The sequence below is a fragment of the Drosophila biarmipes genome, chromosome 2L (assembly GCF_025231255.1).
Source record: "Drosophila biarmipes strain raj3 chromosome 2L, RU_DBia_V1.1, whole genome shotgun sequence".
Classification (NCBI taxonomy): domain Eukaryota; kingdom Metazoa; phylum Arthropoda; class Insecta; order Diptera; family Drosophilidae; genus Drosophila; species Drosophila biarmipes.
Genome location: NC_066612.1, coordinates 20,095,577 through 20,121,743, shown reverse-complemented (window position 1 = coordinate 20,121,743; position 26,167 = coordinate 20,095,577). Strand labels below are relative to the sequence as shown.

General features: G+C 43.8%; 3 protein-coding genes and 1 long non-coding RNA gene across 20 annotated transcripts in view; all 4 read left to right on the top strand.

The window, feature by feature from the left end:
- LOC127010769 (uncharacterized) overlaps nt 1–1,900 on the top strand; it is a 33,857-nt gene extending 31,957 nt beyond the window's left edge. The window contains exon 4 of the long non-coding RNA XR_007763555.1: nt 1,634–1,900. This is a non-coding gene — a long non-coding RNA (uncharacterized LOC127010769). The remainder of the gene's footprint in view (nt 1–1,633) is intronic.
- Nucleotides 1,901–3,723: 1,823 nt separating this feature from the next.
- LOC108033724 (vitelline membrane protein Vm32E) lies at nt 3,724–4,170 on the top strand. Its single transcript, XM_017108261.3, has one exon. It carries the CDS (start codon nt 3,765–3,767, stop codon nt 4,092–4,094), a length of 330 nt encoding a protein of 109 aa, XP_016963750.1. The 5' UTR covers nt 3,724–3,764; the 3' UTR covers nt 4,095–4,170.
- Nucleotides 4,171–4,492: 322 nt separating this feature from the next.
- LOC108033722 (voltage-dependent L-type calcium channel subunit beta-2) lies at nt 4,493–21,405 on the top strand. 17 transcript variants are annotated; one of them, XM_044093916.2, is made up of 10 exons: nt 4,493–5,006; nt 10,324–10,440; nt 10,823–11,044; nt 11,130–11,223; nt 12,993–13,477; nt 13,548–13,715; nt 14,206–14,320; nt 14,789–15,070; nt 16,996–17,425; nt 17,597–21,405. In XM_044093916.2, exons 1-10 carry the CDS (start codon nt 4,935–4,937, stop codon nt 18,054–18,056), a joined length of 2,445 nt encoding a protein of 814 aa, XP_043949851.2. In that variant the 5' UTR covers nt 4,493–4,934; the 3' UTR covers nt 18,057–21,405. The 17 variants fall into 17 exon arrangements, 14 of the variants coding, with proteins under 14 accessions (XP_043949851.2, XP_043949853.2, XP_043949844.1 ...); XM_017108259.3 differs by lacking the exon at nt 4,493–5,006 and adding an exon at nt 8,107–9,527 and having other exon boundaries at nt 11,130–11,244; nt 12,981–13,477; XR_007763554.1 differs by lacking the exons at nt 14,789–15,070; nt 17,597–21,405 and adding an exon at nt 16,012–16,225 and having other exon boundaries at nt 16,996–17,076.
- A 441-nt stretch (nt 21,406–21,846) lies between these two features.
- Nucleotides 21,847–26,144, top strand: LOC108034329 (D-3-phosphoglycerate dehydrogenase). Its single transcript, XM_017109206.2, has 6 exons — nt 21,847–22,056; nt 22,583–22,633; nt 23,884–24,038; nt 25,111–25,330; nt 25,392–25,524; nt 25,667–26,144. The coding sequence occupies exons 1-6, from the start codon at nt 21,973–21,975 to the stop codon at nt 26,020–26,022; spliced, it is 999 nt and encodes a 332-aa protein (XP_016964695.1). The 5' UTR covers nt 21,847–21,972; the 3' UTR covers nt 26,023–26,144.
- Nucleotides 26,145–26,167: the final 23 nt, after the last annotated feature.

Below are 26,167 nucleotides of genomic sequence, written 5' to 3'. Positions count from 1 at the left end.
TCGTGAGGAGCACCTGGAAGGTGTTCGTTCGCCTGAGCTGCTGCTAATTAAATTTAATTTAAAACAAAGCTCGGCATTTCGTCAACGCTCGCGATTGGAGGATCCCTCTGGCCAACTCCGTCTCGTAATTGACGACTGCTGTTGGTGGTGGCGGGGAAACAGAGTCTTAAATTACCAGAAGGAAAGTGTGGCAACACACTCGCTTCTTTTTTGGCCGGCCAACTTAGATGCCGCAAAAAGTGTTAGGCTGCAGCGTAGCTCCTTCTTGAAGCACTGCCAAAAAAGGTATACCTTATTCAAGTTAAAATTGCTGGTCTAGAGAAGAAAATAATTAGTGCGACTTAGCTATTGTAAAACTCATAAAGAAATAATTCAGCTTCAGTAGAAATGCGTTTTAACAAATATTTTATTACAATCAATAAAATCATTATCATCTATACTTGAACACAATGTTAAAACACAATTTAGCTTGATAAAATAAACTTATTATTTTGTGTAATAATTAATTTCTCCTGAAAGCAAGATAAGATAGTTGAACACATAGCTGGTGATAGGGCTCTCCATTGAAGCATAAATGTGCCTGTTATTGAACGTAACATTTTCTCAGTGCAAGGATACATCGCCCGTGGGCGAAGGATCATGGAGGATCCGGCGCCGGACCTTCCGCTAAGTACCGAGACATGTTATTGGCTTGTCTGCTTTTTGCCCGTGGTGTTTGTTTCCATGTGTGCCCTGTGTTTTCTGGGTCCTCCTCCTCTGCCGCAGGACCAAGTCAGTGAGTAAAAGCTGGAGCAGCTGGGTCAGCATTAGTCGCCGTCTAAGCGAAGGCAGGTGGCTCGAGCCAATGCCGATTAGGGCCACCGATCCCTTGCCATTGTCTAAAAAAGTTATAAGAACACAAGGGAGCAGCGGACAATAAAATATCGTAGAGGGAGGGCGTAGTAAAGCAAAGTCTCAGCCTTGGCTTTAATATTCATTGATCATCAACCGAAACCAACCAACCAAACCAACCAATTAAAACTCTGCCCAAGATGTATCCCAAGGCCACTGAACAAACCTTGCCCCTTCGAGTGCACGCTCACCTTCAATTGGGGTTCCAGTTAAGATGCATATCTTGGGGCCATGTCTGTATCGGATCGCTCTCGCAAGCAGACCAGGTATTTGTTTACCGTTAGAGGGGGCAATCAAAACGGCTCTCCCCCTTCTCGGGGGATCCCGTCCAGAAACGAAGGTGCCCCACTTCGAAGGCCTGCGGCAGGCGATCGGCACACAGCCTATGATTAAAATTTAGGTCTGATACAGGCTGATCTCATTCGTATGTGTAGTATGTGGTGCATGTGCGTAATTGCCTGTCCCAATCCAGCGGTCGCGATCCTTCTCAAATTAAAGTAACCCCTCCTTCGATCGGGGGAAAGTTACCTGCACCGAAGTTAGATCCAAAACAAGATCAGAGGGCGATTCGGCATGAGAAACGGTTTATTTCGATCGACATGCGCTAACCACTGAATTACAAAACCAGTCAAAGCTTGGAAATTAAATAATTTAGAAATAAGAAGAGTGACTTAAATACACTTTCTAGTTTCCTCTTGTCTGAGGCAATTTTTGAAAATAATAATTTTTGATATTCTTCCAGGAAATTGAATTTTTCATTTGCATGGGATACAATTTAGGATCGAACTTCAAATTTATGCACTATAAACTGAAATTTACGATGGATTCTTTCAAGTCAATTAGGATTTCCATAATAACTGGACGCAGGTCAAATACGAGTTATGACGAAGAGATGACATAAAATGACCATCTACATTTCCATTTGTGACTCAATTACGACGAAGGGGCCTACACAGACAACAAAAACGTGCTTTTTTGCAATATTATAATACAAGTTTATCCACGGTTTTTCAATATTTTCATGCCTTTAGTTAAAATAAAACTGTAAATGTATAGCCCTACATTTTAGAAACACTTTTGCGTGGTAAAATTAAACGATATTCGGAGCTAATTCTAAAATATGCTGGAGACTACCAAAAAGTCTCCAAGGCCGTAACTTGGGCGCTGGTTCCTGTATTCGCTATCTTATTTTTTCTGTGGGCCACCGTTAGATGGTGCTTTAGTCAACTCAAACAAAATAGTCTTACTTAAAAGTCTCCAAGTCCAAATTTCATGTATTGGTTCTTGTATTGGCTAAAAGATCTGTTATGTGGGACACCGATAGATGGTGCTTTAGTGAACTGAACAATTTACACTTACTAAAAAGTCTCCAAATCGAAATCTCATGTACTGGTTTCTGTATTCGCTAACTGATCGTTCCTGTGGAACACCGCCAGATGGTGCTTTGTTTAACACATCAATAACGCAACAAAAAGACTCCAACGCAACATTTTATGAATGGTTCCTGTATAAACTACCTGAAATTTTCAGGTTAACACAGACAGATGATGCTTTATTCAACCCATACACTATACCCAGTGTTCAAATCCTTTAAATTACTAAAATGTTGCATTCATATGGCCGCCAAAAACCATGAGAATAAAATTGTGGCCGTCAAAAATTAACGATTTCGAGGCGAATAACTGGGCGTGGGTCGTTTTTAAACATCGTTTATTGACAAAATTGGTTTTTCTAAAAGTGTGTTGGCAGAAGTGTGTTGGTAGCGTACCAAGAGTGTGAAGGCGGCTACTAGGAACGCCACGAAGGAACGAAAATACTGTGATCGTCCGATTGTTACGAGTGACATATCAATCGAAAGGTGTCGCAAAAACTAAAACGGTATATCAAGACTTAAAAAAAATCAATCGCCTTGGAGAAAAGGCGGTAAATGTGTAAAAGTTCAAATTGTTAGATTTGTTGTTTTATATGGTCTTCAACTTTATGGCTGGTAAAGAACACTGAAAAAATAAAAATTAAATAATACTTAATTTTACTTTTTAGAGAAATCGTCGCAAAAGTTGATATCAACACTTTATTTTGTTGAAGGTGCGATCACTAATTTTTACCTCGTTAGGACGTTTTTTGTTTGATATATAAAATCACATCATATATTAATCGAGAGCCTCAAAATAAATAATATATTTGCACTTCGAACATAGTTACTTGACTATTTTTATACCTGTTAGATTCGTTAGAAAGTATGTAACAGATAGAAGGAAGCATTTCCGACTTGGCATACAGATTCCTGGGCTTCCTAAGCAGCGCAAGTTTGTTCAGCGGGGTGCCACGCCCACTCTAACGCCCACAATCTGTATCGCGTGCAGTTTTTATGATAGGAACAAAATTTTAATTGAAATGTATTTGTCTCATCAATACCTATCGACTCACAAAAAAAAAGGTGCCACACCCACTCTAACGCCCACAAATGGCCAAAACTGTTAGATCTGTCTGCCGCCCACATAACATCTACTGAAAAAGCCGGTAGGTGGCGCCCTAAAACATAGCTTTTCTGCTTACATATCTTCATTATCCTTTTGCTCCCTTAAGCTGAATAACGGGTATCTGATAGTCGAGGCACTCGATCGTTCTTCCTTGTTCTGTTAATAATCTCCATTGCATGGAGACGGTTTTGCCCTATTTTTTGCTAAATGTAATGTAGAGACCCGACCCAATCAGCTGTAATTTTCACCCAGTTTAAATTGCTTGCCATGTGTTGGCACTGCAGTTTTTGAGCGTACACAAAAAACGCGGAGTTTTAATTTAGTAAACGCATGGCCCTATAAGAGTGCACCTTCGAGGTTGCAGAGTGACAGTTGTAAAACATCGAATTTAATATGAAGACCGTCGCTTTGATCATCGCTGCCTTTGTAGCCCTTGCCGGTGCTTCTTGCCCGAGTGCTGGGTACTCGGCTCCTGGCTATCCGGCTCCCGCCTGCCCCACCAATTACCTGTTCAGCTGCCAGCCCAACCTCGCGCCCGTTCCATGTGCCCAGGAGGCCCCTGCCCCTGCCTACGGATCCGCAGGCGCCTACACGGAGCAGATTCCCTTCTACGTGGGAAAGCCCAACCAGGAGCAGCTGCAGCGCTTCCACCAGAGGATAGGAATGGCGGCGCTCATGGAGGAGCTGCGCAGCTTGGGCCAAGGCCAGGGTCAGCTGTACTAGAGGCGGGATATTCTAAGGATTACGGCTTTGAAAAAACGTATTAATAAAACGGATTTAAAAAACCAACAACATTTTGCTCTTCTCATTCTTATAAAGAATGTACTTTATAAAAAACAGACCTTTTTGATACTTGTCTGGAAGGGATTGTGTGCCATTTAAGAATATAACTATTCGAAGGGTCAAACATTTACCTGAAGAAGCCCGTGTTCGGCTGTCACCACGTCGGCTGAATTTATATTACTGCCTCCGCCACGAAATAGGTTATTGAAACCCATTTCCAGAGCATTTCACCTCTTGAATTTCCCATTACTAAATACTCTCTGGGATCTTCGAGGGATTCTCTCTCGGGCATTTTTGTCAATGGACGCGGCGCGGGTGCCAAAAATATTGTCAGTCGAAATTGCTGGCTAGTGCGGTCGGTCGTCTTTCGTCTTCGCCGCGAATCGCTGTGATCTGCTCCACATTGCCCGGCCAGAGCAGTCGCAAGTGGATCGACCACATAGCCCCGACACTAGTGCATATTTATCCAGAAGTGCTGCCATCGCAGGATGGCGTTGCCCGAATCTGTGTCCCAGTCGGCGCCATGTGTCGGGCTCTAATTCTCGAGATCGGCCCCATTGTGACCCCATTCGACGAGCAAGCGTGTGTGTGCCTCTTGGCCATTTAACGACTAGTGGCCATAACGCCTGAGTGTTTGTTTATTTTGCCGTGCGACCGCAGAAACGATTCCAAAAATGATTGCATAACCGACTTCGGGCGACAATTCGCGCGCAACGCACACCACAATCCGATTTTGATTCCAATTCCGCTTGAGACACCCTTCCGAGCCAGGTCTCCGCCATGAAGAAGCTGCACCTGGGGGCCAAGCACAAGGGCAAGTCCTACAAGCCCTTCAGGAACAAGAACCGTCGGGTGAGTCGCAGCAGGGGATCAGCTCCGATCCAAGCACGATCGGCCCGCGATCTCCCCCCACAATTTTGGTGTCGCGGCCCTGCCCCCGGCCCGGGCGGAATCCGTATATTTTTATCCACTCGATCGCTCGCAGCTCGTCAGGCTCGCCCAGCTTGTCAGGCTGTTCGCGACCATTTAAATACACACACGGAGTGCCTACAGTGCGTACCAGAACATGGCGGCAACTGGGCGGATGGGCGACTATCACGGCCATCGGATGGGGAGTGCTCATACGACTAGTTTACCGCTGGGAGCTAAAGTGGATACACACGAACAAACTAACTAAAAGTATACGATTAGCATCTTCGCAACAGAATATTAAAGTCCGCTTAGGTACAATTGACGATTATTCTTCATTTTAAAACCAAACCCAATATTATTTCTTCAAATACTTATACGTTTTGAAAGGGTATACATGCAAAAAGATTCTTAAAAAATATACATCATCTTACAGTATATCCTTTTTTTATTCTGAGTGATAACACATAAATAGGTTCATTAAAATATATAGTTTCAATACTCACTGTAGCCGTGCGACTTTTTGGTGTGCTTTCTTACTTCTCTCAGTTTTCTCACAGACAATTTGGGGGCCAAAGAGGCTATCACACCTCTTACTCATCTTTTAATTCTGAACGGCACGCCCGCAAGCCAGTCAATGTTGACACTTTCGCGGTACTCGTAAACCACTTTTCTCTTCCTCGGATTCCCCTTGCTTTGGCTAATGGGTTGTCTAAAAATTCTGAAAAGTGCATATGCAATTAAATAGTTCAAAATTATATTACCACGCTTTATAAATAATGGGGATAAATTTCCCTTTTTTAAATGGAACGAAAAAGTTTTTATGTTCTAAAAATTTAAAAGAATACACACACTCACGCAACAAGTTACTACTAAGCAAGGAAGCAGTTCATCATCTGCAGTTCGAACTGTAAATATTGGTTAAAGTAATCTATCCCCATCGACCTCCTTTATGAATTTTTGTATGCTACGCATTCTATGAAGTGAAGGACTTTATTAAGTTCTGTTAGTAAACGCAGAATATTAATCAAAATACAACTACTAAAGAATACGTATCTATGAAAAAAAAGTTAATATTCGAATTATGCTGCACGTATAGAATATTATAATATATGTTGTTTGGCTCGATCTTTAGACATCCACAAAAGCATAGCAATTAAGGGAATCACATCACCAACACAACACCCATACCATCGTGCAAAAAGTTAATTTGGAAAGAAATCTAATAGATTCGCAATATATACATAGGTGAAGTGATTTTTGGCCATGTGAATCTGCTAATACTAACGGCCACATAATCTACAAGGTGTATTTTTGTTTTTGACATATATTTTAAGGTTTATTACGAGCTTAAGAATACTAGGGTGGGATTTAGAATCCCTGCCCAAGAGTAATAGTTTACGTGCTACCTCAATACATAGGGGGAAACCCAATTATTTACTTTTTGCAACCGCCACCGCTCGTAAGCCATCTGTAATCGCGGACCGCAGTGCCAAGCGGAGGTGAGGAATAATTTGCTGACGCGCGGTCATCGCAGTGCCAGAAAAGTGGGAAACAATAGGGCTGACCATGAAAATATTTGTCAAGGGGCTGGGAGGGAAAATGCACTGGAATCCGGAGCGTTGACCCACCCGCAGAGAAAAGTAGCAATGGCTACCAAAGTTCATTACTAGTTGTTGGGCACTTTGCCCGGTGCAAAGTTCTATGGGGCCTTTGTGCAATCGTCGAAAGGTAAACAAAGAATCGACCCAAGGGGGATCCCCTTTGTTTTTTGAATAGCCTTTGGAAATGTGTAATCGCAAATTGGGACCATCGCCCGCGACCTTCGCCGTTAACGGTTAAATGGGAGAGTCGGAGAAAGCGCAAGAGTGGAAAGCAGTAAAAGTCGACGCCTGCGCAGTGCGAGTGTGGAGAATTGGCTCCTGCGCATGCTCCTTCGCTCTTTCGCTCTGCTACCCCCGCCCTCTCGCTAAAGTAATCGGTTGCTCTCTCCTTCTCTCTCGCCTCCTGTCAGTTTGAGTGGGAAAATTGAAAACTGAATGTTTACGTTATGGGCACAGTGGGATAAGGAAATATATTCAAATGAAGCGAAAATAATAGATGAAAATCTACTTAACATTGTATATTTTCTACAGATCGTTTTAAATGTGCTTAGCTAACTATTAAATCATTTATCATTTTGCCGAGATCAACTCATATTTTTTACGAAAACTGAGTCAGCAAAGTATCCAGACTTGTTAATTAAAATGTGATTAACCTTACTTGGTTAGCAGTGCAATTTTATCACTATACTCCCACAATAAAATCATACGCATCAATTTAGCTGCTTTATGGAGGTGAAAAATGTCCGAATTTATATATTTTATAGGTTCATTTAAAACTGCTAACTTAACTATGGAAAATTCGGCTTAAAGTTAAGAAAACACACTTTTGTGTGTCGACTTTACAAGGACTAAATTCTCAATGGCATTCGTTGATAAGCATAGGGGTGTAACAGTAGAGACATAACAAAAATAAGATATAGAAGATACTTTGTAATAACCAGAAATGTAAGTTTAGGTAATGTTGGAAAAGGTTGTGCTACTTACATATACATACATCTCATTTCGGTTGAATGCGCATAAATATTTATGCATGAGTGGGCTGCGACCAACAGCTGTAACCCTTTGGGGAGTGCTTGGCGCTCGCTGCCGATTGTCGGGGTTGCCAACAGGTGGACGCACCGCCGCCACCCCTTTTCCACCCCCTCCGCCCTCGGAAATGTGCGGGAGCTATCGATTTTCCAGGCAGACCGCTGACCAGCGATGACAACGCGCTCACTTCGATGGAGATTTTATCTTCGAAGGGGTTTGAGGGGTGCGAAGGCGGCCTTTCATTTAGCACAAACAACTCCAGTCGCACAGTGGGACGCGACCGACGTATTTGCACTTGAAAGCCTAATTTGTTTACATTCATTCGGCCACTTGTGGTGGTGTGTGTGCGCGGGAATGTTCACGTACACAAGAACTCATGTGTGTATGTTCCTCGAAACGATTGGAGCATTTACGCACTGGAAGCGGACGAGAAAACTCTACACGATTTCCAGAGCGGAGCGGAATTTTCGCCTTCCACATACAGAAACGATTCAGTTTGCGTGCGGAGTAGAACCGTTTGAAAGTCGGAAAAGCGAGGGTCCCAATCGAATCGAAATCGAAGGATGTGAATCCAGTGAAATCCTGAAAAAGACACTGCGAATCGGTACAGGATTTACTCAGTGAAGGGATTCAAAAACGTTGGGACTCGGTTGGATTTCGGCAGCACAGAAGAAAGCCCCGCCACGCTCAACGGAAATCAGTTTTCGCGACCTATTCGCCTGTGCCACCCCCTCTCTCCGCCCGTGTTTTCCAGTACATTTTGTGTGCATATACTAGAAAAAAGTGATGTGAGCAGAGAACCGCGACACGACGCCACTGACATAAATTCCTATTTTTAACTTTCCTGGGGCCAATTCCCCGTCGATGCGGAATCAATTCCGAATCGCCAGCCGTATGCAAATTGTGCTGAAATTAAGGCGAGAAAGGGCTGCGGAAACGGAAATCCCTTCCAGTTGGCAATTTAAAGTTATTTCGCCTGTGGCTTCCAAACCGTTTGACAATCGTCTTTCTCTCTCTCGGCCTGTGGCTCCCTCTCGCTCTCTCTCCACCGGAGTGTCTCTCTCGCACACTGGATATCGGTGTTTTTGTGTCAGTGTCAAAATCGAATACCGCCTAACCCGATGATTGCAATCGCTAGCCGTAGAATATTGCCAATGTCAATGCTAATCATACGCAAAAGTGCTGTAATTAGGTTCTTGTGTCCTGCCAAAAAACCACTTGATAGTGGAGTATGCTAAGCAAATCTCGTACAACCTGAGCATCCATTTAGAGTGCTTTTATAGTCTTTTTACAACACACAAGTACCAACTAAGGGTGATTGCAAACTCACCAGCTAACCAGCTAACTAGCTCACCAGCTCGCATTGGTTTCACAAAGAGCTACGAGTGCAGAAACGCAGAAATTCCTTCGAAAAAGTCCAGAAATTCGCCGAACACACTCGTCTTGCCAAGTCTGCGCTCACCGAAAGCGGATAGTAACCACAATTGTCTTGGAGCAAGCATACGTAACCATTGCCAGCTCAACGTCTTGACAGCCACCACCAGCAGCATCATCACCACCTTCCCCGCCACCGCCACCGCCATCATCATCGCCATCAGCTCCGCACTCGCACCATCTGGTGGTGCTGGTGTTGCTGTTGTCCTCGCACCGGGTCGTCGGAAACATCGGCAAGATATCTTCGTTCGAAGAAGACTACCGGGCTGACAGGCCCATGGTGCAGCGCGCCTCATCCTCGGATGCACCCTCCGTTCAGGGTGGCCAACATCGAGAGTCTCGATTTGGCCTTGGATACCCCTCCTACCAGAGTGGATACAACAAACTGTTCACACAGGTGCTAAAACTTCCAATCATTCTAAGTAGCTCCTCGTTCTTCTCTAAGCAGAGGCGGAACCTGTATAAATATTTTGATAGTTTAATTTTGAACACGTATTTTAGCTAGCATTAGTTAATATTTAAAAGTACATTGATAGGTCTCTATACACGTTTTGAAAACTTGTTTAACTGAAGATTACTTCCTCCAGTTCAGGGAGAATCTATCTCTATCTTTATTGGATATTTTTATTCCAAGATTGACCTTGAAATGGCTATAAAAATCAGAGTGTATAAACAAAGTGTACAACTAATGAAAGCATTTGTTGCTAAAACGTTTAAATAAATGGGTTAATAAATAAATGTCTCTACTTGGTAGGTATAAGAAAAGACTTGAATTCCTTCTCTTTTTAAGAGCGACCAAAAAATATTATGAACTTTTCCTGGTCAAAATGCTTTTAAATAATGGATTGGAAATTATTCACCAATATTTTATGACTATGGGAATAGCATAAAATTTCCAAGAGCACAGTTTAATACATTGCATTATAAAAGCTCATGACTCAAGCCAAATTATTCATCCTCCTCCACTGCCAATACGCTGCCCGTGTACTTGCCACCAACTGTTGCTTCGGGTGAGGCAACAAGAAATAACCAAAAGCACACACTGTGGGCTGCATTGTTGGCCCACATGGGATGGGCTGGGCTTTGGCAGCAGGCCAATTTAATTTGTTTTCATTTTCAGAGGGCCGGGCCAATGACTTATCTTAAATGTAGGCCTATTTCAGTCAAAGTAACCGCTTGCGTTGCCTTTTCAGGGTTCTGCCGACTCGAACTACTCACAACCGTCATCCGATCTGTCGCTAGACGAGGAAAAGGAATCGCTTCGGCGAGAAAAGGAACGTCAGGCCTTAAGCCAGTTGGATAAAGCGAGGGTAAGTAGTTCCTTTAATCTCGGTTTGACATCGCCACAAAGTAAAGATCAAGTCCACAAATAACTGAACAAATATTAAAAATTAAAAATATTAGTACTTTAATGTAGAGTACACCGTGCTATGAAAGTTCCTGAAGGAAAGTGTAATTTAAGAAAATAAACAGTTCTTTGCATAGAAATCCATAATTTCAAATAATTGCCCAACAGTTCTATAAAAAATTGGATTGTCTGGCCTTCTTCTTGGCTTGTATAGACCACAGGACCAACACCGATTAGCTATAATAAACATTCAAAATGTCATATTAAAAGGCACCATCTTACGATTTTGTGGCGATTCCCCAAGGACAAAAGCACAATTTCTGATAAAATCCTTTCTACACCAGAGCAAACCAGTGGCGTTCGCTGTGCGAACCAACGTAGCATACGATGGCGCCATCGACGACGATTCGCCGGTGCAGGGCGGCGCAGTTTCGTTCGAGATCCGGGAGTTCCTGCACATCAAAGAGAAGTACGACAATAACTGGTGGATCGGCCGGCTGGTCAAGGAGGGCTGTGATGTGGGCTTCATACCCAGCCCCGCTAAGCTAGACAACATTCGCATGCAGGTTGGTCACGCGGCACAGTTCTTGGCCCCAGGAACCATCGCCCCCAGATCGATTACCCAGTTCGCTAATCCGAAAACCCTTTCAGAACCAAACCAGACCCTCAAGACTGTATGGCACAAAGGGCTCGTCGAGCGGGAATCTTGGTGCGGGCGGACAAGCAGGTGCGGAGCCATCTCGAGGTAGCACACCCCCCACACCTGGTATGACACACATTTCATTCTCCTGATTTCTTTTGGGCGAGGTTTTATTTCGTATCCGTTCTATTCTGTGAATCGAATTAATTTCAATCTATATATATTTTTCGCCGTCTTCTATGTAACGTGTTTACTTTTGTAACTCCCCACCGAGGGGCCTCCTTTCGCGAGGCCCCAGTGTGTTTTGTGAGCATCCCTAGGTCCGACAGACGGATGTCGAGCCGAACTCGAGCTCTCGATGTTGATTGTAATTGGAGGCGTGTTTTATGATTTTCATTTGAAGCGAACCAAATCAGAACCGAAAAGTGGGCTAGCTAAATTCCAGTAATTTCGTACTTTTGTGTTTGATCTGATTATATCATGCGACATCCATAAAACGAGTGCAAGTTTATGCTTAATTATGTACCCAGTTCACCTGGCCACTCGCCGCAATTCCGACCCTAGTTATGCAAACGGTCTATAATCGGCCCGAGCTAGCCCTAGAACCCCGCATGAGAAGCCGAGTCCTCCAGGAGACCGGCCTAGACTGCTGACCCCGTTTCCCCGACTCACCACTGTAAACACACAAAAGTACACACCTACTTGCCCAGCTTCAATAGCCACAATTTTCTCCGTCCTAGTTTGTCTAAGTCAAAGCTCCTCGTTCACGGTCTGCTTGTAAATTAACCCAGCCAATGTGAACACTATTAAATGCACTCAAACTCTCTTTTATCTAACACTCACGGTTGACAACACTAACAAATGAACAACCACAACGCGACCCAAGATCCCTACAGTACAACACCGCGCAAGAAAAAAACAGGTTTGTCCACGTCTCTCATCAGATCCTCAGAAATCCATTTCCATCGCAAGAACTACCGCTAGCTTTTTCGAGAGTTTATTTTATTAAAGATCTGAAAATCGAAATGGAAAACAAAATTTACAAAGAAGGATGGGCAGCTTCGTCAGTGAGTTTGGTTTATACCTATGGTGTATTCAAAATTATTTATTTTGAGAATAAGAAGCTAATCAGCTGTAGTTGGCAAAGCATTTTCCATTCTGTAGCTACCAAATCTAAGCCATGAGAAGCCGAATTTAACAATTTTATCGCAGAAGAATAACTAATCGGTTGTTGTATTTCACTCTCTCAACCAATTCTATTAAATTTCCGTAAGTAACTCATTCAATGATTTCAAGTACCAGAGACGCTCATTCGAAAATACTGATCATCTGTCTGTAGGCCCCAACACGCTGTTTCCGTCGTATATAATCGCTGAATGTATTTTGTCTAACGGTGCTAAAAATCCCACTAACTAGAACCCGTACCTAGCTAATGACTATCCATAGTGTTGCAGAACTGTGTAAAATCTAAGCAAATAGAACACCTCACATTCGAGTAGAAATAGGTTGAGTACTGTTAGGAAGAAACCTCACCCTCGAGTTGGCATTCTGAAAAGCATTAAATGGTGCGCAGACCGGCTACAAAAGAGATACAAATTCAAACCTGAAATTTCGAACCTGCCGTAGAGCGGCACGACACAATTTCCTGGCACAAAACAACAAAGTACAAAAAGAACACCTTAAAACACTGTATATACCTTACTAACCCACAAGTACGTATTACGTACGTCTTACGTATTTACGATAATATCTGAAATTGGCCTAGCAATTCGTACTGATCGATCGCACTGGCTCGTACCAATCATAAGCTCGCTCATCCGTTGCCATTATCTCGTCCTGTTTGCCATGATACTAACGCTCAGGTGACGAATCAGATTCCATGGGACCAGGACGACACGGCAAGACCCCGGTGGCGGCGGCCAACAAGGAGAAGCGCAAGCCGTTCTTCAAGAAGCAGGAGACGGCCAGTCCCTACGACGTGGTGCCCTCGATGCGGCCCGTAGTCCTGGTGGGGCCCAGTCTCAAGGGCTACGAGGTGACCGACATGATGCAGAAGGCCCTCTTCGACTTCCTCAAGCACCGCTTCGAGGGCCGCATCATCATCACGCGCGTGATGGCCGACATCTCGCTGGCCAAGCGCTCCATCATGAACAACCCCTCGAAGCGGGCCATCATGGAGCGATCCTCCAGCCGGAGCGACTGCCTCGGCAAGGTGCAGGAGGAGATCGAGCGCATCTTCGAGCTGGCCCGCTCGCTCCAGCTGGTCGTGCTCGATTGTGATACAATCAATCATCCGTCACAACTAGCGAAAACTTCATTAGCGCCAACAATAGTGTACTTAAAGATTAGTAGTAGTAAGGTGGGTACTTCGGTATAAGTAGGGCCCCTGCAACATGGACTTACTGGTTACTGCTTCGTATTTTCGGCAGGTTTTACAGCGTTTGATCAAATCACGTGGCAAGTCGCAGGCGAAAAACCTCTCCGTTCAAATGGTCGCCGCCGAGAAGCTAGCCCAATGTCCACCGGATATGTTCGATGTAATCCTAGACGAGAATCAGCTGGAAGACGCCTGCGAGCACATTGCGGAGTACTTGGAGGTGGGTTGAGACGCAGGACCATAAGCAATTGGTGTCTTGATCTTAGGGAGACTAAATATTTCATTGCATAAGCTTGTTTTGGGTACTTATCTTAATTATTATTAATTCTTTTTTTTGAGTGCTTATGAGTGCTCATAATGCTAAATTATCATTAATAGTTACTTTTTTTAAGCTAAAACAATACGTTTTAGGCTCAGAAGTACTCTGAGCTCAAGTTTTAAGATACCAAAAATTAGACATAAGACCTTAGTGATTTGATTGACATTTCTTAATAGATGTATTTGTATTGAGAACTTTCATATCAATTCTTCTAACTTCCATAACAGTTTTGCCCGGCTTAAATAAAGCTGGCATCCTTTCATAAAATGAAATGTTTAATGGAAAATAGCAAGCTCTATCATAATTTGCAATTATTTCGAGGCACCCTTCCTTTTGAAACTGAATAATAAGATGGAATAATGAACAAGTAACGAGTCTACATCCCTTGCAGACCTACTGGAAGGCCACCCACCCGGATATAAGAGCCGTGCCGCCCATCGCCCGCCCCCTGCCGCAGGAGGCCTCGCCCTCCGCCGATCCCGCACGTCTGGGTCCGACGCCTCCAGGTAAAGGAACACCTGCCCATCCAGTCGGGCTCATTTACGGTCGCATTGCCATTCTCATTCGCGCGAATCCACCAAGTCCCAGCCCATGCCCAAGAAGCTGTGAAATTTCAATCAAACCGAAACCAAAACCAAAATCGAAATCGAAATCGAAATCAGAGTCACCCATCCAGTCTCACACCAATCCAAGCGGAAGCGGTCCGACCCATTAAACACATATCAGTATCAGTATCCGCATCAGCACCCGGATATGTACATACATGCGACAGTATGTATGCACATGCCGGAACTCAGATATGCAGTAACAATTTTCATTTGCTTCTCAACATACTCAACACAATTATACAAATACAATTCTAAAATTTGTCTTTTTCAAATTCAAATTCCCATGACTGTACCGATAACCAATCGATTCTCCTTCTGGCTCTCTCTCCCCTCCTCCGCGTGGTGGGCACGGCGCGATGCGAGCAGTAGATGGCGAGGAGTTTGTCGATGAGCAGGATCAGGAGCCCAGGATGGGCCACTCCGGCGGAGAGCGCGAGGGCAGTCGGGAGCGCGATCGCGAGCGCGATAGCAGGGAAAGGGAGCGCGAGAGGGAGAGGGAGCGGGAGCGGGACTACTGGGATCGGGAGTTCAACAGAGATCGCAGCTCCAAGGACCGGGAGAGGGACCTCGAGTGGGAGCGGGAGAGGGCTCGCGAGTGGGAGAGAGAGCGGGAACGAGATTGGGATAGAGAGTTCGATTGGGACCAAGGTAAATCTCGTTAATACTGTTTCTTTTCGTTTCGTTTCCTTCTACCGATAATATATACGTAAACTCATTAAGTACCACCGCCCTTAGACTCGATTCTGTATTCGAGAGACATCGAACTGGGCCCTCGAACCCGTAACCGAAGGATCCATTCAAGTTAGCTAGAACTAGTAACCCTGTCCCACGACATAGGCCAGTTGAAGGCGTAGTCCACCGTATCTCTCATGCATTTTTGTACGTAGACTCAGGTCGAATGTAGCTCCGGCCTGATCCCTATCGACATACCGGCCCACATCTCCCCCATCGATTGTACGTAGCTACAGCTCATGGCATATCCACAACTCCCGCTTTCTAGACGCCTTTGTACATACAAGTCCATGCAGAAACTCCGGAATCCTCAACTTTTCGTTTATTTCTTTTGTTTCTATTCTGTGACCACACTTTACAGCATTCACAGCACGTGACATACCCGGTCCCTTTACAACAATGCTATAGATACCAAATCGAGCTCGAATCCAACCGCCAAGACCAACACAACTGCGACATCACCAGTACAAAGCACAAGCCAAAGACAATCGAATCCGAATCGAAATAGAAACAAAACCAAATCAAATGGAACAAGCTAAAGCACCCACCGACCGACATCTCCGACATCTCCGACATGTCCGACGATCTCCACAAGTACAACTCTTTGCCAAGTCGAACCCTCCAAGAGCTCCAGATGAGGTGTGCGCACACCCTCGAGTCAACCGACGCCTAGAACCCACATGTAGATGGCCCACTAACGATTGCTGACTAACCTTGCCTCTGCCGTTTGAGTTCTACTAACCGACTTATACCGATTTGCACGACCTGTAGATCCCCGGCGCGCTTCCTCAAGCATCTGACATCAATCGCCCAACCATTCGTGCGTTTTACCGACTGATCTCTGTACTTGTTTTTAGTTACGCCGGGCGTTGTGCGCCTTTAAACTGCCGCGATCTTCGCCAACCTCTACTCGATTTTCACATTCTTCCGGGTGTTTTCCTAGATCAGCCCAACTCAGCCCGAATCAGCTCAGTTATAATATATGTACATGTATTCCGTTGTTGTCGATCCCCATGTTTTCACCACTTCTAGTTGCAAAACCAAATCACGTAATCGTTTAGATCTGGTTTAGTGAGTACCGAACCCCCGTGATGTGTTTGCGTTACCCTAATTGTGCGATTTGACCCATTACACTTTGGTTGTCTGTATTTCTGCCCTCGAAATCACCCTTTTTCCCCAAACTTATACTGTACTCTGCCTAACTGACGCAAGGACTTGTTTGATTTTCTTGTTTGATATTTACCTTTTTCAGCCCTAAAATAAATAATTTTAGTTTTACTGTTTCTTAATACTTAACCAAACGTTTTTTTTAACATTCAATTTTTAGAGTTCAGAGTTCTTCAAATTATAGTATAGACAAAAATCAGTAAAGAAACCATTTTTAGTAGCATTCCATAGGTATTCGCCGAAGAAGCCATCTGCTTTGCCTCAACCGGTGTTATAGAACATAAAAAATATATTTTTACTCACAAACCATTCCTTTTGTTTTTGTTTTTAATGATCAAGATCGTATATTAAACTAAATCTAAATTATAGAACTGGATCAAGGTAGATCGGTGCCTAAATGTATGTAGTTAATAACAATCATTTGAAGCTTTGACGACGTCGTATGTTACGTTCGAATAAACTTAAATGTAAAATGACTCTGAGTATTGCCCCTTAGCTAGCGAACACAACCCCAAGTGACCAACCATGGTGACCTTTGTTACCTCCGCCCAACTATCGCCTTTTGCCCCTTTTTGAATGCTTTAGTTCTGGTTCTTTTTCCGTTTTTGTTACTCTTAAATGCATTATATAGAGTAAAACTTCACTAACAGAATGCCGTGTTGACCGTTTTGCAGGAGGAGCCTCTTACCAGCACAGTCGCCGACAACCGACCTCGGGTCGCCACCAGGAGCGCGGCGGCGGCGTTGGCGGTGGCTACGAGCGGGATCGCGAGCGGGAGCGGTACGAGCGGCGCGAACGGGACCTCATGCACTACGACCTCAACAGCGACGAGCTGCTGGACGAGCGCAACTTCGAGTACCCGGCGATGAGGAGCGGACCCAGCGGCGCCTCCCACCACGGCCACCTGTCCAGGGGCGGGCGCCTGCTGGACGACCCGGAGTTTGAGCGCGAGGAGGCCCAGATGAGGATGAGCAGCTCGCGCTACGGACCTTCGACCCGGATCGACGACCCCCGGGACCTGCCGCGGGGCGCCACCGTTGTCGATCGCGATGAATACAGTCCGCACAGAGGTGGTGGGAGTAGTAGGAGAATGCTTAATGCCATGTAGGAATCGTGGATATAGGGGTGGGATCAGATCGATGCGAGAGTGCCAGGTTTGATGGAAGCACGCGACAATAGTTTTGATCTTGACATGATACACCAGCCTCAGCCTCAGTCCCTGTCTCAGTCTCAGTCACATACTCAGTCCCAGTCACTATTGCAGTCCAGAGCGAGGTCGTCCAGACCGTTGGGCCTGCCCCGCCAATCTTCCCTGCCCAGCAATAGAGCACCCATGTCCTACCTGCCCCGCCAGTCGTCCCTGGGCACGCACTGGCTGTCCTCCTCCTCCCAGAGCACCCTCGATCCAGGAACCCAATCTCGCCGAGAGCTTTATCCACTGCTGCACCAGCCGCAGTCGTATCCCCAGAACCGATCCCAATACACCCACTCGTACACAGCCGCTCCCCAGCACACAAGTCAGTCGCGCTCACACTCGCAGTCGCAGTCGCACTCGCACTCCCAGTATCGCTACTCCGTGCAGGACACGTCCTTCGCCCACCCGCCAAGATCCCTGCGCGAGGAGTTCCTCAGTCCCACCATGAGCAAGGTCGAAGCTGTCACGCACGCCATCCGCAACAAGATCATCGTGGAGGAGGACGAGGAGGACATCCTGAGCACGGATCGGTTCTATTAAAGAGATTTCAGTCGCCACCCCGCGTCGATTAGGCTTGGGTTACTTTTTTGAGGGCCAGGAAGCTTCTTTGAGAAAGCAGCAGTGCCAAAACACACGACACATTTGTAAATGTTCCATTCGCAGATCAGATCAATTTGGTAGCAACTCACAACACAACACAACACAACACACGAACAGAAACAGAAACACACAAAGTAGCTGGTTAAATATAAAGTGGACGTTGAAGCGGCGGTTAGAGCGAACGTTAAAGCAAACCAAGGAAGCAGCCCAATGCCAAGTGGGGCCTTATGTGTCTTAAATGCTATAGCTATAGCTAAGTGTAATCAGATTTTATTTGAGTAATGTGAATTTAAATTAAATGGTCTAAGCCTAAGAGTTAAGCTAGTCGACAGTTGAAATTAAAAGTTGAAGGAGTCCGCAGCCACCCAACAACATTTGTTGGTCCCCCCACGGGTCTCGTATTTGTTATGCAATCGATTGACTAAGTACATAAATAAGTGTCAGCTTTAATAATTTAGTGAACGTGTCTTAATCTAAGTCGGGCCTCAGAAGCACACTCCCACACCCGCACACAACCCCACACACAACCCCACACACAACACACACTCAGTTGACTGTGAAACGATTGAAATCTCTTTAATCTAAAATCGATGCCCCATTCTCGCATCATCCCTCTTCTTCCTCTACTCATCTACTCATATCTTGACACTTCCTTCAGCCCATCCGGTAGGACTGCAGTGTGCTTTAAGCCAAATAAGTAGATTAAAGTCATTATTTTAAACTAAATTCACACACTATCTGTTCAAGATTCCTGGAGTTTCTGATTATGCTACTCTTAATGTACGTCACTTTGAAGCTACTTTTAGTGACTGATAAAAACTTGCATCTTCCCAATATTTTAGTTCATGCACCGGAATCTCTAGATAAATCCAAATAGTAAACACATCGATTTATTTTAATCACTTTTTCAATACTTTCGAATTGAGCTTAATTGAAACGCACTCTGTAGACCTCCTTCTTCCAACAGCAATACCTTCGACCTAGATACCTTGTCACACCATATCATGCCACACACCTGCCAAAAAGCGCACAGTTCGCGCTCGCAGCTCCAAGTTTAAGCTGGACTGCTCGCGAACAGGCCTCTAATCCGGGTCGGGATCGAGCATTGATCACAGCTATGACCCGGGCCTAGGTATAGCGTCTAACTACCAGTGCCTTATAACCATCAAATCGAGTTACACACAGCACCCCTCCACTCCAGATGTATTGCATTTCCCGGCCAAAAGGATCATCCTGCCCACAACTACCATCCGCTACAGTCGAATGCGTCAAAATTATTGTTCAAGTATTGTAAGTACCTACACGCAATGTCGAGACGAGAAACGTTGATCTGGCCCATTCCGAACGAGCACTCCTTTTACAATTCCAACCACCATGCTAAATTTGTCGATCATTAGTTGTCGAACTGAGCTAGCGCCCAACAATGATGAACCGCACTGCATTCAAATCGATCGCCACCTCGAGTAAGAGTTGAAGTATGGCTACTAGCTAGTTGATCTGTAGCACACCCACAGAGCCTCCTTCTGTCCATGGACTACAGCCGGAACCTCACGGGGACACGGTTTGTAGAACCGGGTAGCGGACAGGCCAGGCCGGAAGCCGGAAATTAAAGCGAAAATCTAGTACTTTTATATAAGAGATACAAGGTGATATAACTACATTTTGGAAAGCAAATTTGAACAGCGCACGACATATACAGATACCTAGATGAAATTGTTAGCGACATTCAGGAGGAATGAGATTAGAACCCAGGGGGCTGCAAAATAAAGGGATAACCTCTGAGAGAACACATTCAGGGGACATTTGCGATTTACTTTCAAAAAGGTTTTTGCTACGCCTTTCCCCTAAGTCTAATTGGATGGGTTGGCCAAGGCACTGGAGGCGCTTAACGAGGAACAAAACATTTAAATTTTACGGAAAGCAGCATAAAAAGTGGCAACCAAAAATGATCTATGTATTAGCTAAACCTAAATGAAATATTACTTTTTAATACTAGCATAAAGTTAAAAACAAAACTAGATACGATCCTTCGCAGCTAGGGAGGGGACAAACGGAATACTTAAGTTTAAAGATCAGCCGATGGGAATGTGTACGTCAGAACATTGCACATAACTCACAGAACTGGTAATTCAATATATGATAATGGTATATATTAAAAGGTACACACATTTATAAAGGTACATATACATTTATACATGAATATGTACGTTCTTACTATAATTAACAAAATTTAAACCAAAACAGATACATCAGCCGGCATTTTGTAAGCGTGAGAACCGAAATATGAAAAAGTAATATTCAATAAAATAATAGATTATCCCAGATATTGTTAGATACTTTCTGGAAACGGAAAGGCGTACTTTGCCATGGAAATTTCATCAGATCTGATAGGAACTATGTTGAAAATATTTTGTAAGATGCCTTAAATTTCTCAACTTAAATTCTTTGAAAGTTTCGGAAAACTAAACTTGATAAATTCATATATTCCATTACATAACCTTCTTGTAGGTGAACAAAGAGTCGCCAATCATTTTTGCAAAAAAACAGGTTTGCTTATATATATATAGCGATTTTTTGTAATAATCAAACCTTATTTCCGATTAACAAACAAACGAAAACCAAAACCAAGCAATTTAATTTTGTTGACACTCTAAAAAACTAAAAGAAACACACACAAGCAAACAAATTTTATAGCAAGAATACTGAAACTTTAAGAAGGATACGCCTATATATAACTAAATTTAGCGGTAACAACTTCTCTACTTTTCAAGCCACTTAAATAAAAAAGCAAACCTTATTTTTTTAGCCTAAACCCTCTTAAACTGAAAGAAAAGTGGAATGATTGTCAAGAGCACGCCTGAGAATTCCCTATTCAATATATTATGGTAAACCAAAAGACCCCCACACCGAACACCCAGAAAACTAAACACGAGTTAATTGTGGAAATATCAACCCCAATCCAAATTTATATAGAATATTTTATACATGCAAACATATACATATTGTAAAGAGAAAACAGTAACTAAACCCAATCAGCAATTTCCAAGAATTGTATGTAAATAGTTTATGATATTTAAATCTGTAAACAAATTATTTTGTTACGAACTTTGTACTATTCCTATAATTTAATGGCAAGGACGATCCTCTGCAATCTCCTCGGCCACGTTATGTTGTTTTGTTTTCTTTTTCGCATTCAAGTGTTGTTCACAATATGTTTTTGGAAAATACGTAGTTAAATGAAAGCTAAATTGCAATTAAAAGCAAATACAATAAAAATATTGAAAATAAACGGATTTCGTCTTTGTCTTCATAATGCTAATGGGCACAGGTGAAAAGTGGTAAGTAATTTCATTTATCTTCGTGACCTTCTACCATTGAAGATAGTTTTTTTTAAAAAGGTTACATTTTCAGCAAATCCCCTAAATGGGAAAGAACTGCAAAAACACCAAATTACTACTTTCTTTGTTTTTATTTAAATTCAGTATTTAAAGATTTATTTGCACGTTGGGTCGTTCACGGGTTAAGGTTGTTGTTTTGCCAGCCAAATCGATCTGGCGTTTCGAAAACAACTCACACGCACACCCGAAGAGAACGGGGCGAGGAGAAAGAGAGAACCGGCGTTCCAGTGGCGCTCTCCGATCTTTCCAGGCGTTATCAGCCGAAAACAACTCTCGCCCTGCACCGGGGAGAGCGGTCGAAGTCAGGTTCGATGGCCCGTCGTTGCCGCTCTGAAAGTCAGTTCAATTTGCTTGCTCAGAGGCGCAGATCGCGAGTGGCGCAATTAATTGGCAAAGTTAACACAGCCTACCGGTTGACCAGATTGCACAGCACAGACACATTGTTTACGAAGTCAAATATGCCCCTCAACATCAGGAAAGTGCTGGTCTGCGATGCAGTGGACAAATCCTGCGTGGAGCTGCTGGAGCAGCACGGGATTAATGTAAGTAAAGTCCCTGACGTGACCAGCGCTTATGTGCAAGCTGTGCAAAAGCTTACACCCATACAAGTGCCCGTGGTACAGTGCTCTCCCGTAAAAATGTTTTTGTTAACAATACTATTTGATTACATTCAATCTAGTGAAAACAGGAATAGTGAATTAACAAGTATTTAATTGACTGTTCATTGATTTTTGTACACATAACACTTACACTTGCCTAACCTAACAAACAAATATTTTAATTACAAATATTATCTTGCAATTATATCAAAGATTACAAATATTTTTAACCAACTTTTACTCAAAATGCATAAATAAATGCTTTACATTTTTGCAACTTTATTTTCAAAGCCCCCTTTTTTATCCCTAATCCCACTGCAAATGAATTTAAATGAATCCCTAATCCCACTGTAAATGAATTTGCAAGCATGTAAAGAGCGCTCAAGTGGGCAAACAGAAAATAGTTGCACCTAATTGATTGCACAATTTAATCAACGTTGCTGACCATTTGTTTTTGTTTTTCGACAAGGTTACCTACAAGCTGAAACTCCCCGTGGAGGAGCTGTGCCAGGAAGTTAAGGTAAGTGGCTTAGGGATTACAGCACAGGTGAATACACACATGTCAGAACATAGGTAAGAGATAAGTCGCTGTAATGGAAAGCTCTCTGAACGATTCAAGAGCGGTCTTAAAACACGTGCGCTGGGACAAAATTTGGCTGCATAGCCACACTTATGAAAGGTGGTGGGTGTGGGTATTATTTAATGGCAAGATACATTTCTCAATTAATTTGTAACTAAGCGCTTGAAGCTACAAATCCGCCCAGCAACTTGTAAATGAAAAGCCCAGACAAGTGAGTGCGAAAACATTAGCAGGCTTAAGGGTTATCGGCAGCAAGAATCACACCTGACCCGATTAAGAAGCGAGGCGACCTTTTATTCATGTATATAGTCGGTAATTTAAAATCCTTTAATCGAGCAATTCCAACAATGCCCACAAAGCCATTTAAGCTTACGTTTTAAGCCACTTGTGTGGATACACATTAGAATGAAATGCAATTATTCTCCTTACTTGTTTAGGAGTATTTCCAGTTTCAAGAATGCAGCCTTCAATTTGAACCAGAATGCTTTTTATTATTTAGGTCAATTTATGTCTGTATGGGCACGTACACACAGCGTACAAATGCGTACTCCGAATTTGCTTTGATTTGGGGAAATATGCTTTTAGTTGTTGATTTCCCAAACCAAAATCAAATTTAAGGGTCAGAAAGTGTTCTATGAAAAATTGTTTTCCTTGCGTAGACAGAAAAACAATTTAACGAGACCAACATGTTATTCATTTCGTGATGTGATACCCCTTATTTTTCAGAGTTTAGGGGTCTGCTGCCTAAAAAGAATCTAAGTGTTTTTTCTTAAATTAAGCGATTATCTTACTTTTATATATATGTTTTTGAAATCTATTGGCAATAACACACACGAGCACCACTTTAGGGTTGGCAGCGGTAGACATTGTTATCAGCCCAATCAAATAATTCTTATCAAATCAATTGCCGACCAGACGATGTAGCCGCAACATTAAATATATTGTTCCAAGTGAGCCCCAAAATTACTCGGAAAAGCAGACCGCTACATTGAAGCACAAACTTTATGGCGCCCAATACTTTTCTTCAAGTTAAATGCCTATTGTTCAACAGGTGTTGATGGGCATCTATTGCCCTTCTACTCGAAACCAGTTATTCGAGCACTTAAAATGGTCAGTGAAATGGTTTAGGGAATCGCAAGACAAATATTTATATTTACACAGATGCTAATTATCAAATTACCTCGTTCCAGAGCTTCGACGCTGCCATCGTTCGCTCGGATACGAAAATAACCGCGGAAGTCCTGGCCGCCGGATCCGGCAGCCTGAAGGTCGTTGGCCGCGCGGGGGCGGGCGTTGATAACATCGATGTCCCCGCAGCCACGGCGCATAATGTCGTTGTCCTGAAGTAAGTCCTTAAGCTCTTGGTGCATAGTACTCGGGAAAAAAGATTACTCCGAGCACTGTGCTCGGATTTTCTGTGCACAACATTTTTATTCAACTTTAGGACCAGCAAGCTCTCAAGTTCACTCAAATGCCCGACAGCTTCTTAGCTCAGGGTTTGGCCCTTTTATGAATTCTTTAAGTATTTGATGGAAAGGTATTTGCTTTTTGCTTTCATTTTATTTAATATTATTTTGTTTGTGGTGATTACTAAAACTACTCTGGGTTTTCGTAACTATGACTTTCGATTTCAGTTCTTAAACCTGGAAAATAGTTTTTTTGGGCTTATGATCTGTTGTGATCTGGTTTCAGGCACATACTCGCTTGATTTCTCTTAAAGACTTGTATTTTACGTCTGGTTTATTTACGTCATGTCATCACTTCATCATCATTTTCTTTAAGGTGTTGTTAAAAGCATTTGTTCTAAATTTAGCCACGACCCACAGCTCAATTAGGCAAACATGTAAGACTTCTAATTAAATGAAAATCGTAGGTATATTACGAATAGAGAGAAGAAGGGACACATTTAGTACCAAATCAAAATCATTTGTTTGGTGACAAAAGGTTTTCAAAACATGTGCTCATTAATAGAGTGTTGCATAGTATAAGCATCGATGGCGCAGCCCCAAGTAATTATGCGCATTCTGAATCGCGGGATTGGCGGTCTGTATCGCATCGCAGCACAGAAAAGAGCCATAGTCATGACTTGGGTCAATTGTCGCCCTTTGACACGCATAATTAAGGGACGCCGAGTGTCAATAAAGGCGGTTGGGTGGAATGGGAATGGGAAGGGGACTCTGTTTTGTGGGTCTTGGGCTGAGGACTGTGGGTTGGTCGCGTCAATGTCAGATGGCCCACTGTATTGCCAGAGGTACGGAGCCGAGCGCGAAAATTGCCATATTTTGCTGCCATCTTTTTTTCGGCGGCATTTGCATATTGCTGTCTAGTCACAACAAACGCCACCATCGCCCGGGACCCACTACTCCTGTGTATCGAAGCATTTAGGGAATACTTAACCAAACTCTCGTCGCTTTCAGCACTCCGGGTGGCAATTCTATTTCGGCCTGCGAGCTGACGTGCATCCTAATTGGCTCCCTGGCCCGTCCCGTCGTCCCCGCCGGTCAGAGCATGAAGGAGGGTCGCTGGGACAGGAAGCTCTACGCCGGCACCGAGCTGTATGGAAAAACCCTGGCCGTCCTGGGACTGGGACGCATTGGTCGCGAGGTCGCCGTTCGCATGAAGACCTGGGGCATGCGGGTGGGTTGCATTGGGTATTTACTCAAGGGGAAATTTTAATCGCACCCCGAGTGTTTCACAGATTATTGGATACGATCCCATCACCACGGAGACGGAGGCCAAGGCGGCTGGCATCGAGAAGATGACGCTGGAGGAGATTTGGCCACTGGCGGATTACATAACCGTGCACACGCCGCTGATCCCAGCCACCAGAAGTAAGTTTTTAAGTCGGTATGATAACGTTAAGAATTGATTTAGCTTTGAAAAGCTTGTGGAAACTTGGAGATTACAACCTAGTATTAGTGTAACACGTGAACTGCATATTTATCCATTACTAATAATATCATATATTACTAGATCTCATATCGACGGAGACCCTGGCCAAGTGCAAGCAGGGTGTCAAGGTGGTAAATGTGGCCCGCGGCGGCATTGTCGATGAGCAGGCCGTGCTCGATGGCCTTGAGAGTGGAAAAGTGGCCGGCGCCGCCTTCGACGTTTATCCCGAGGAGCCGCCCAAGTCTGCGGTGACCAAGGCCCTCATCGCCCACCCCAAAGTGGTGGCCACGCCCCATCTGGGCGCCAGCACCTCGGAGGCGCAGGTTCGCGTTGCGGTGGAAGTTGCAGAGCAGTTCATCGCCCTCAACGGAACCTCTCCGAAGTACACCAGCTTCGCGGGCGTTATCAACAAAGATGCTCTTGCCCACTACCAGTGAAATCAATCGCATTTTCCAACCCTCAGCGCATTCTGCAGTCGACCTCTATGAGTAAATTTACAATAAATAATTTGTATAACAAATGAAAAATGAAATATATATTATAAAATTTTGAAAAGAAAGGAAGAAAAGTATATAACAGGTG

What these genes read in the sequence shown, in the direction of transcription:
- LOC108033722 (XM_017108259.3), top strand. Translation starts at nt 9,408, where the DNA reads ATGGTGCAGCGCGCCTCATCCTCGGATGCACCCTCCGTTCAGGGTGGC. An exon ending in TAGCACACCCCCCACACCTG is followed by an intron (nt 11,245 to 12,980) that starts GTATGACACACA and finishes ACTAACGCTCAG; the next exon opens with GTGACGAATCAGATTCCATG. An exon ending in TCTGGGTCCGACGCCTCCAG is followed by an intron (nt 14,321 to 14,788) that starts GTAAAGGAACAC and finishes CGATGCGAGCAG; the next exon opens with TAGATGGCGAGGAGTTTGTC.
- LOC108033724 (XM_017108261.3), top strand. Translation starts at nt 3,765, where the DNA reads ATGAAGACCGTCGCTTTGATCATCGCTGCCTTTGTAGCCCTTGCCGGT.
- LOC108034329 (XM_017109206.2), top strand. Translation starts at nt 21,973, where the DNA reads ATGCCCCTCAACATCAGGAAAGTGCTGGTCTGCGATGCAGTGGACAAA. An exon ending in TGAAGACCTGGGGCATGCGG is followed by an intron (nt 25,331 to 25,391) that starts GTGGGTTGCATT and finishes AGTGTTTCACAG; the next exon opens with ATTATTGGATACGATCCCAT. An exon ending in GCTGATCCCAGCCACCAGAA is followed by an intron (nt 25,525 to 25,666) that starts GTAAGTTTTTAA and finishes ATATATTACTAG; the next exon opens with ATCTCATATCGACGGAGACC.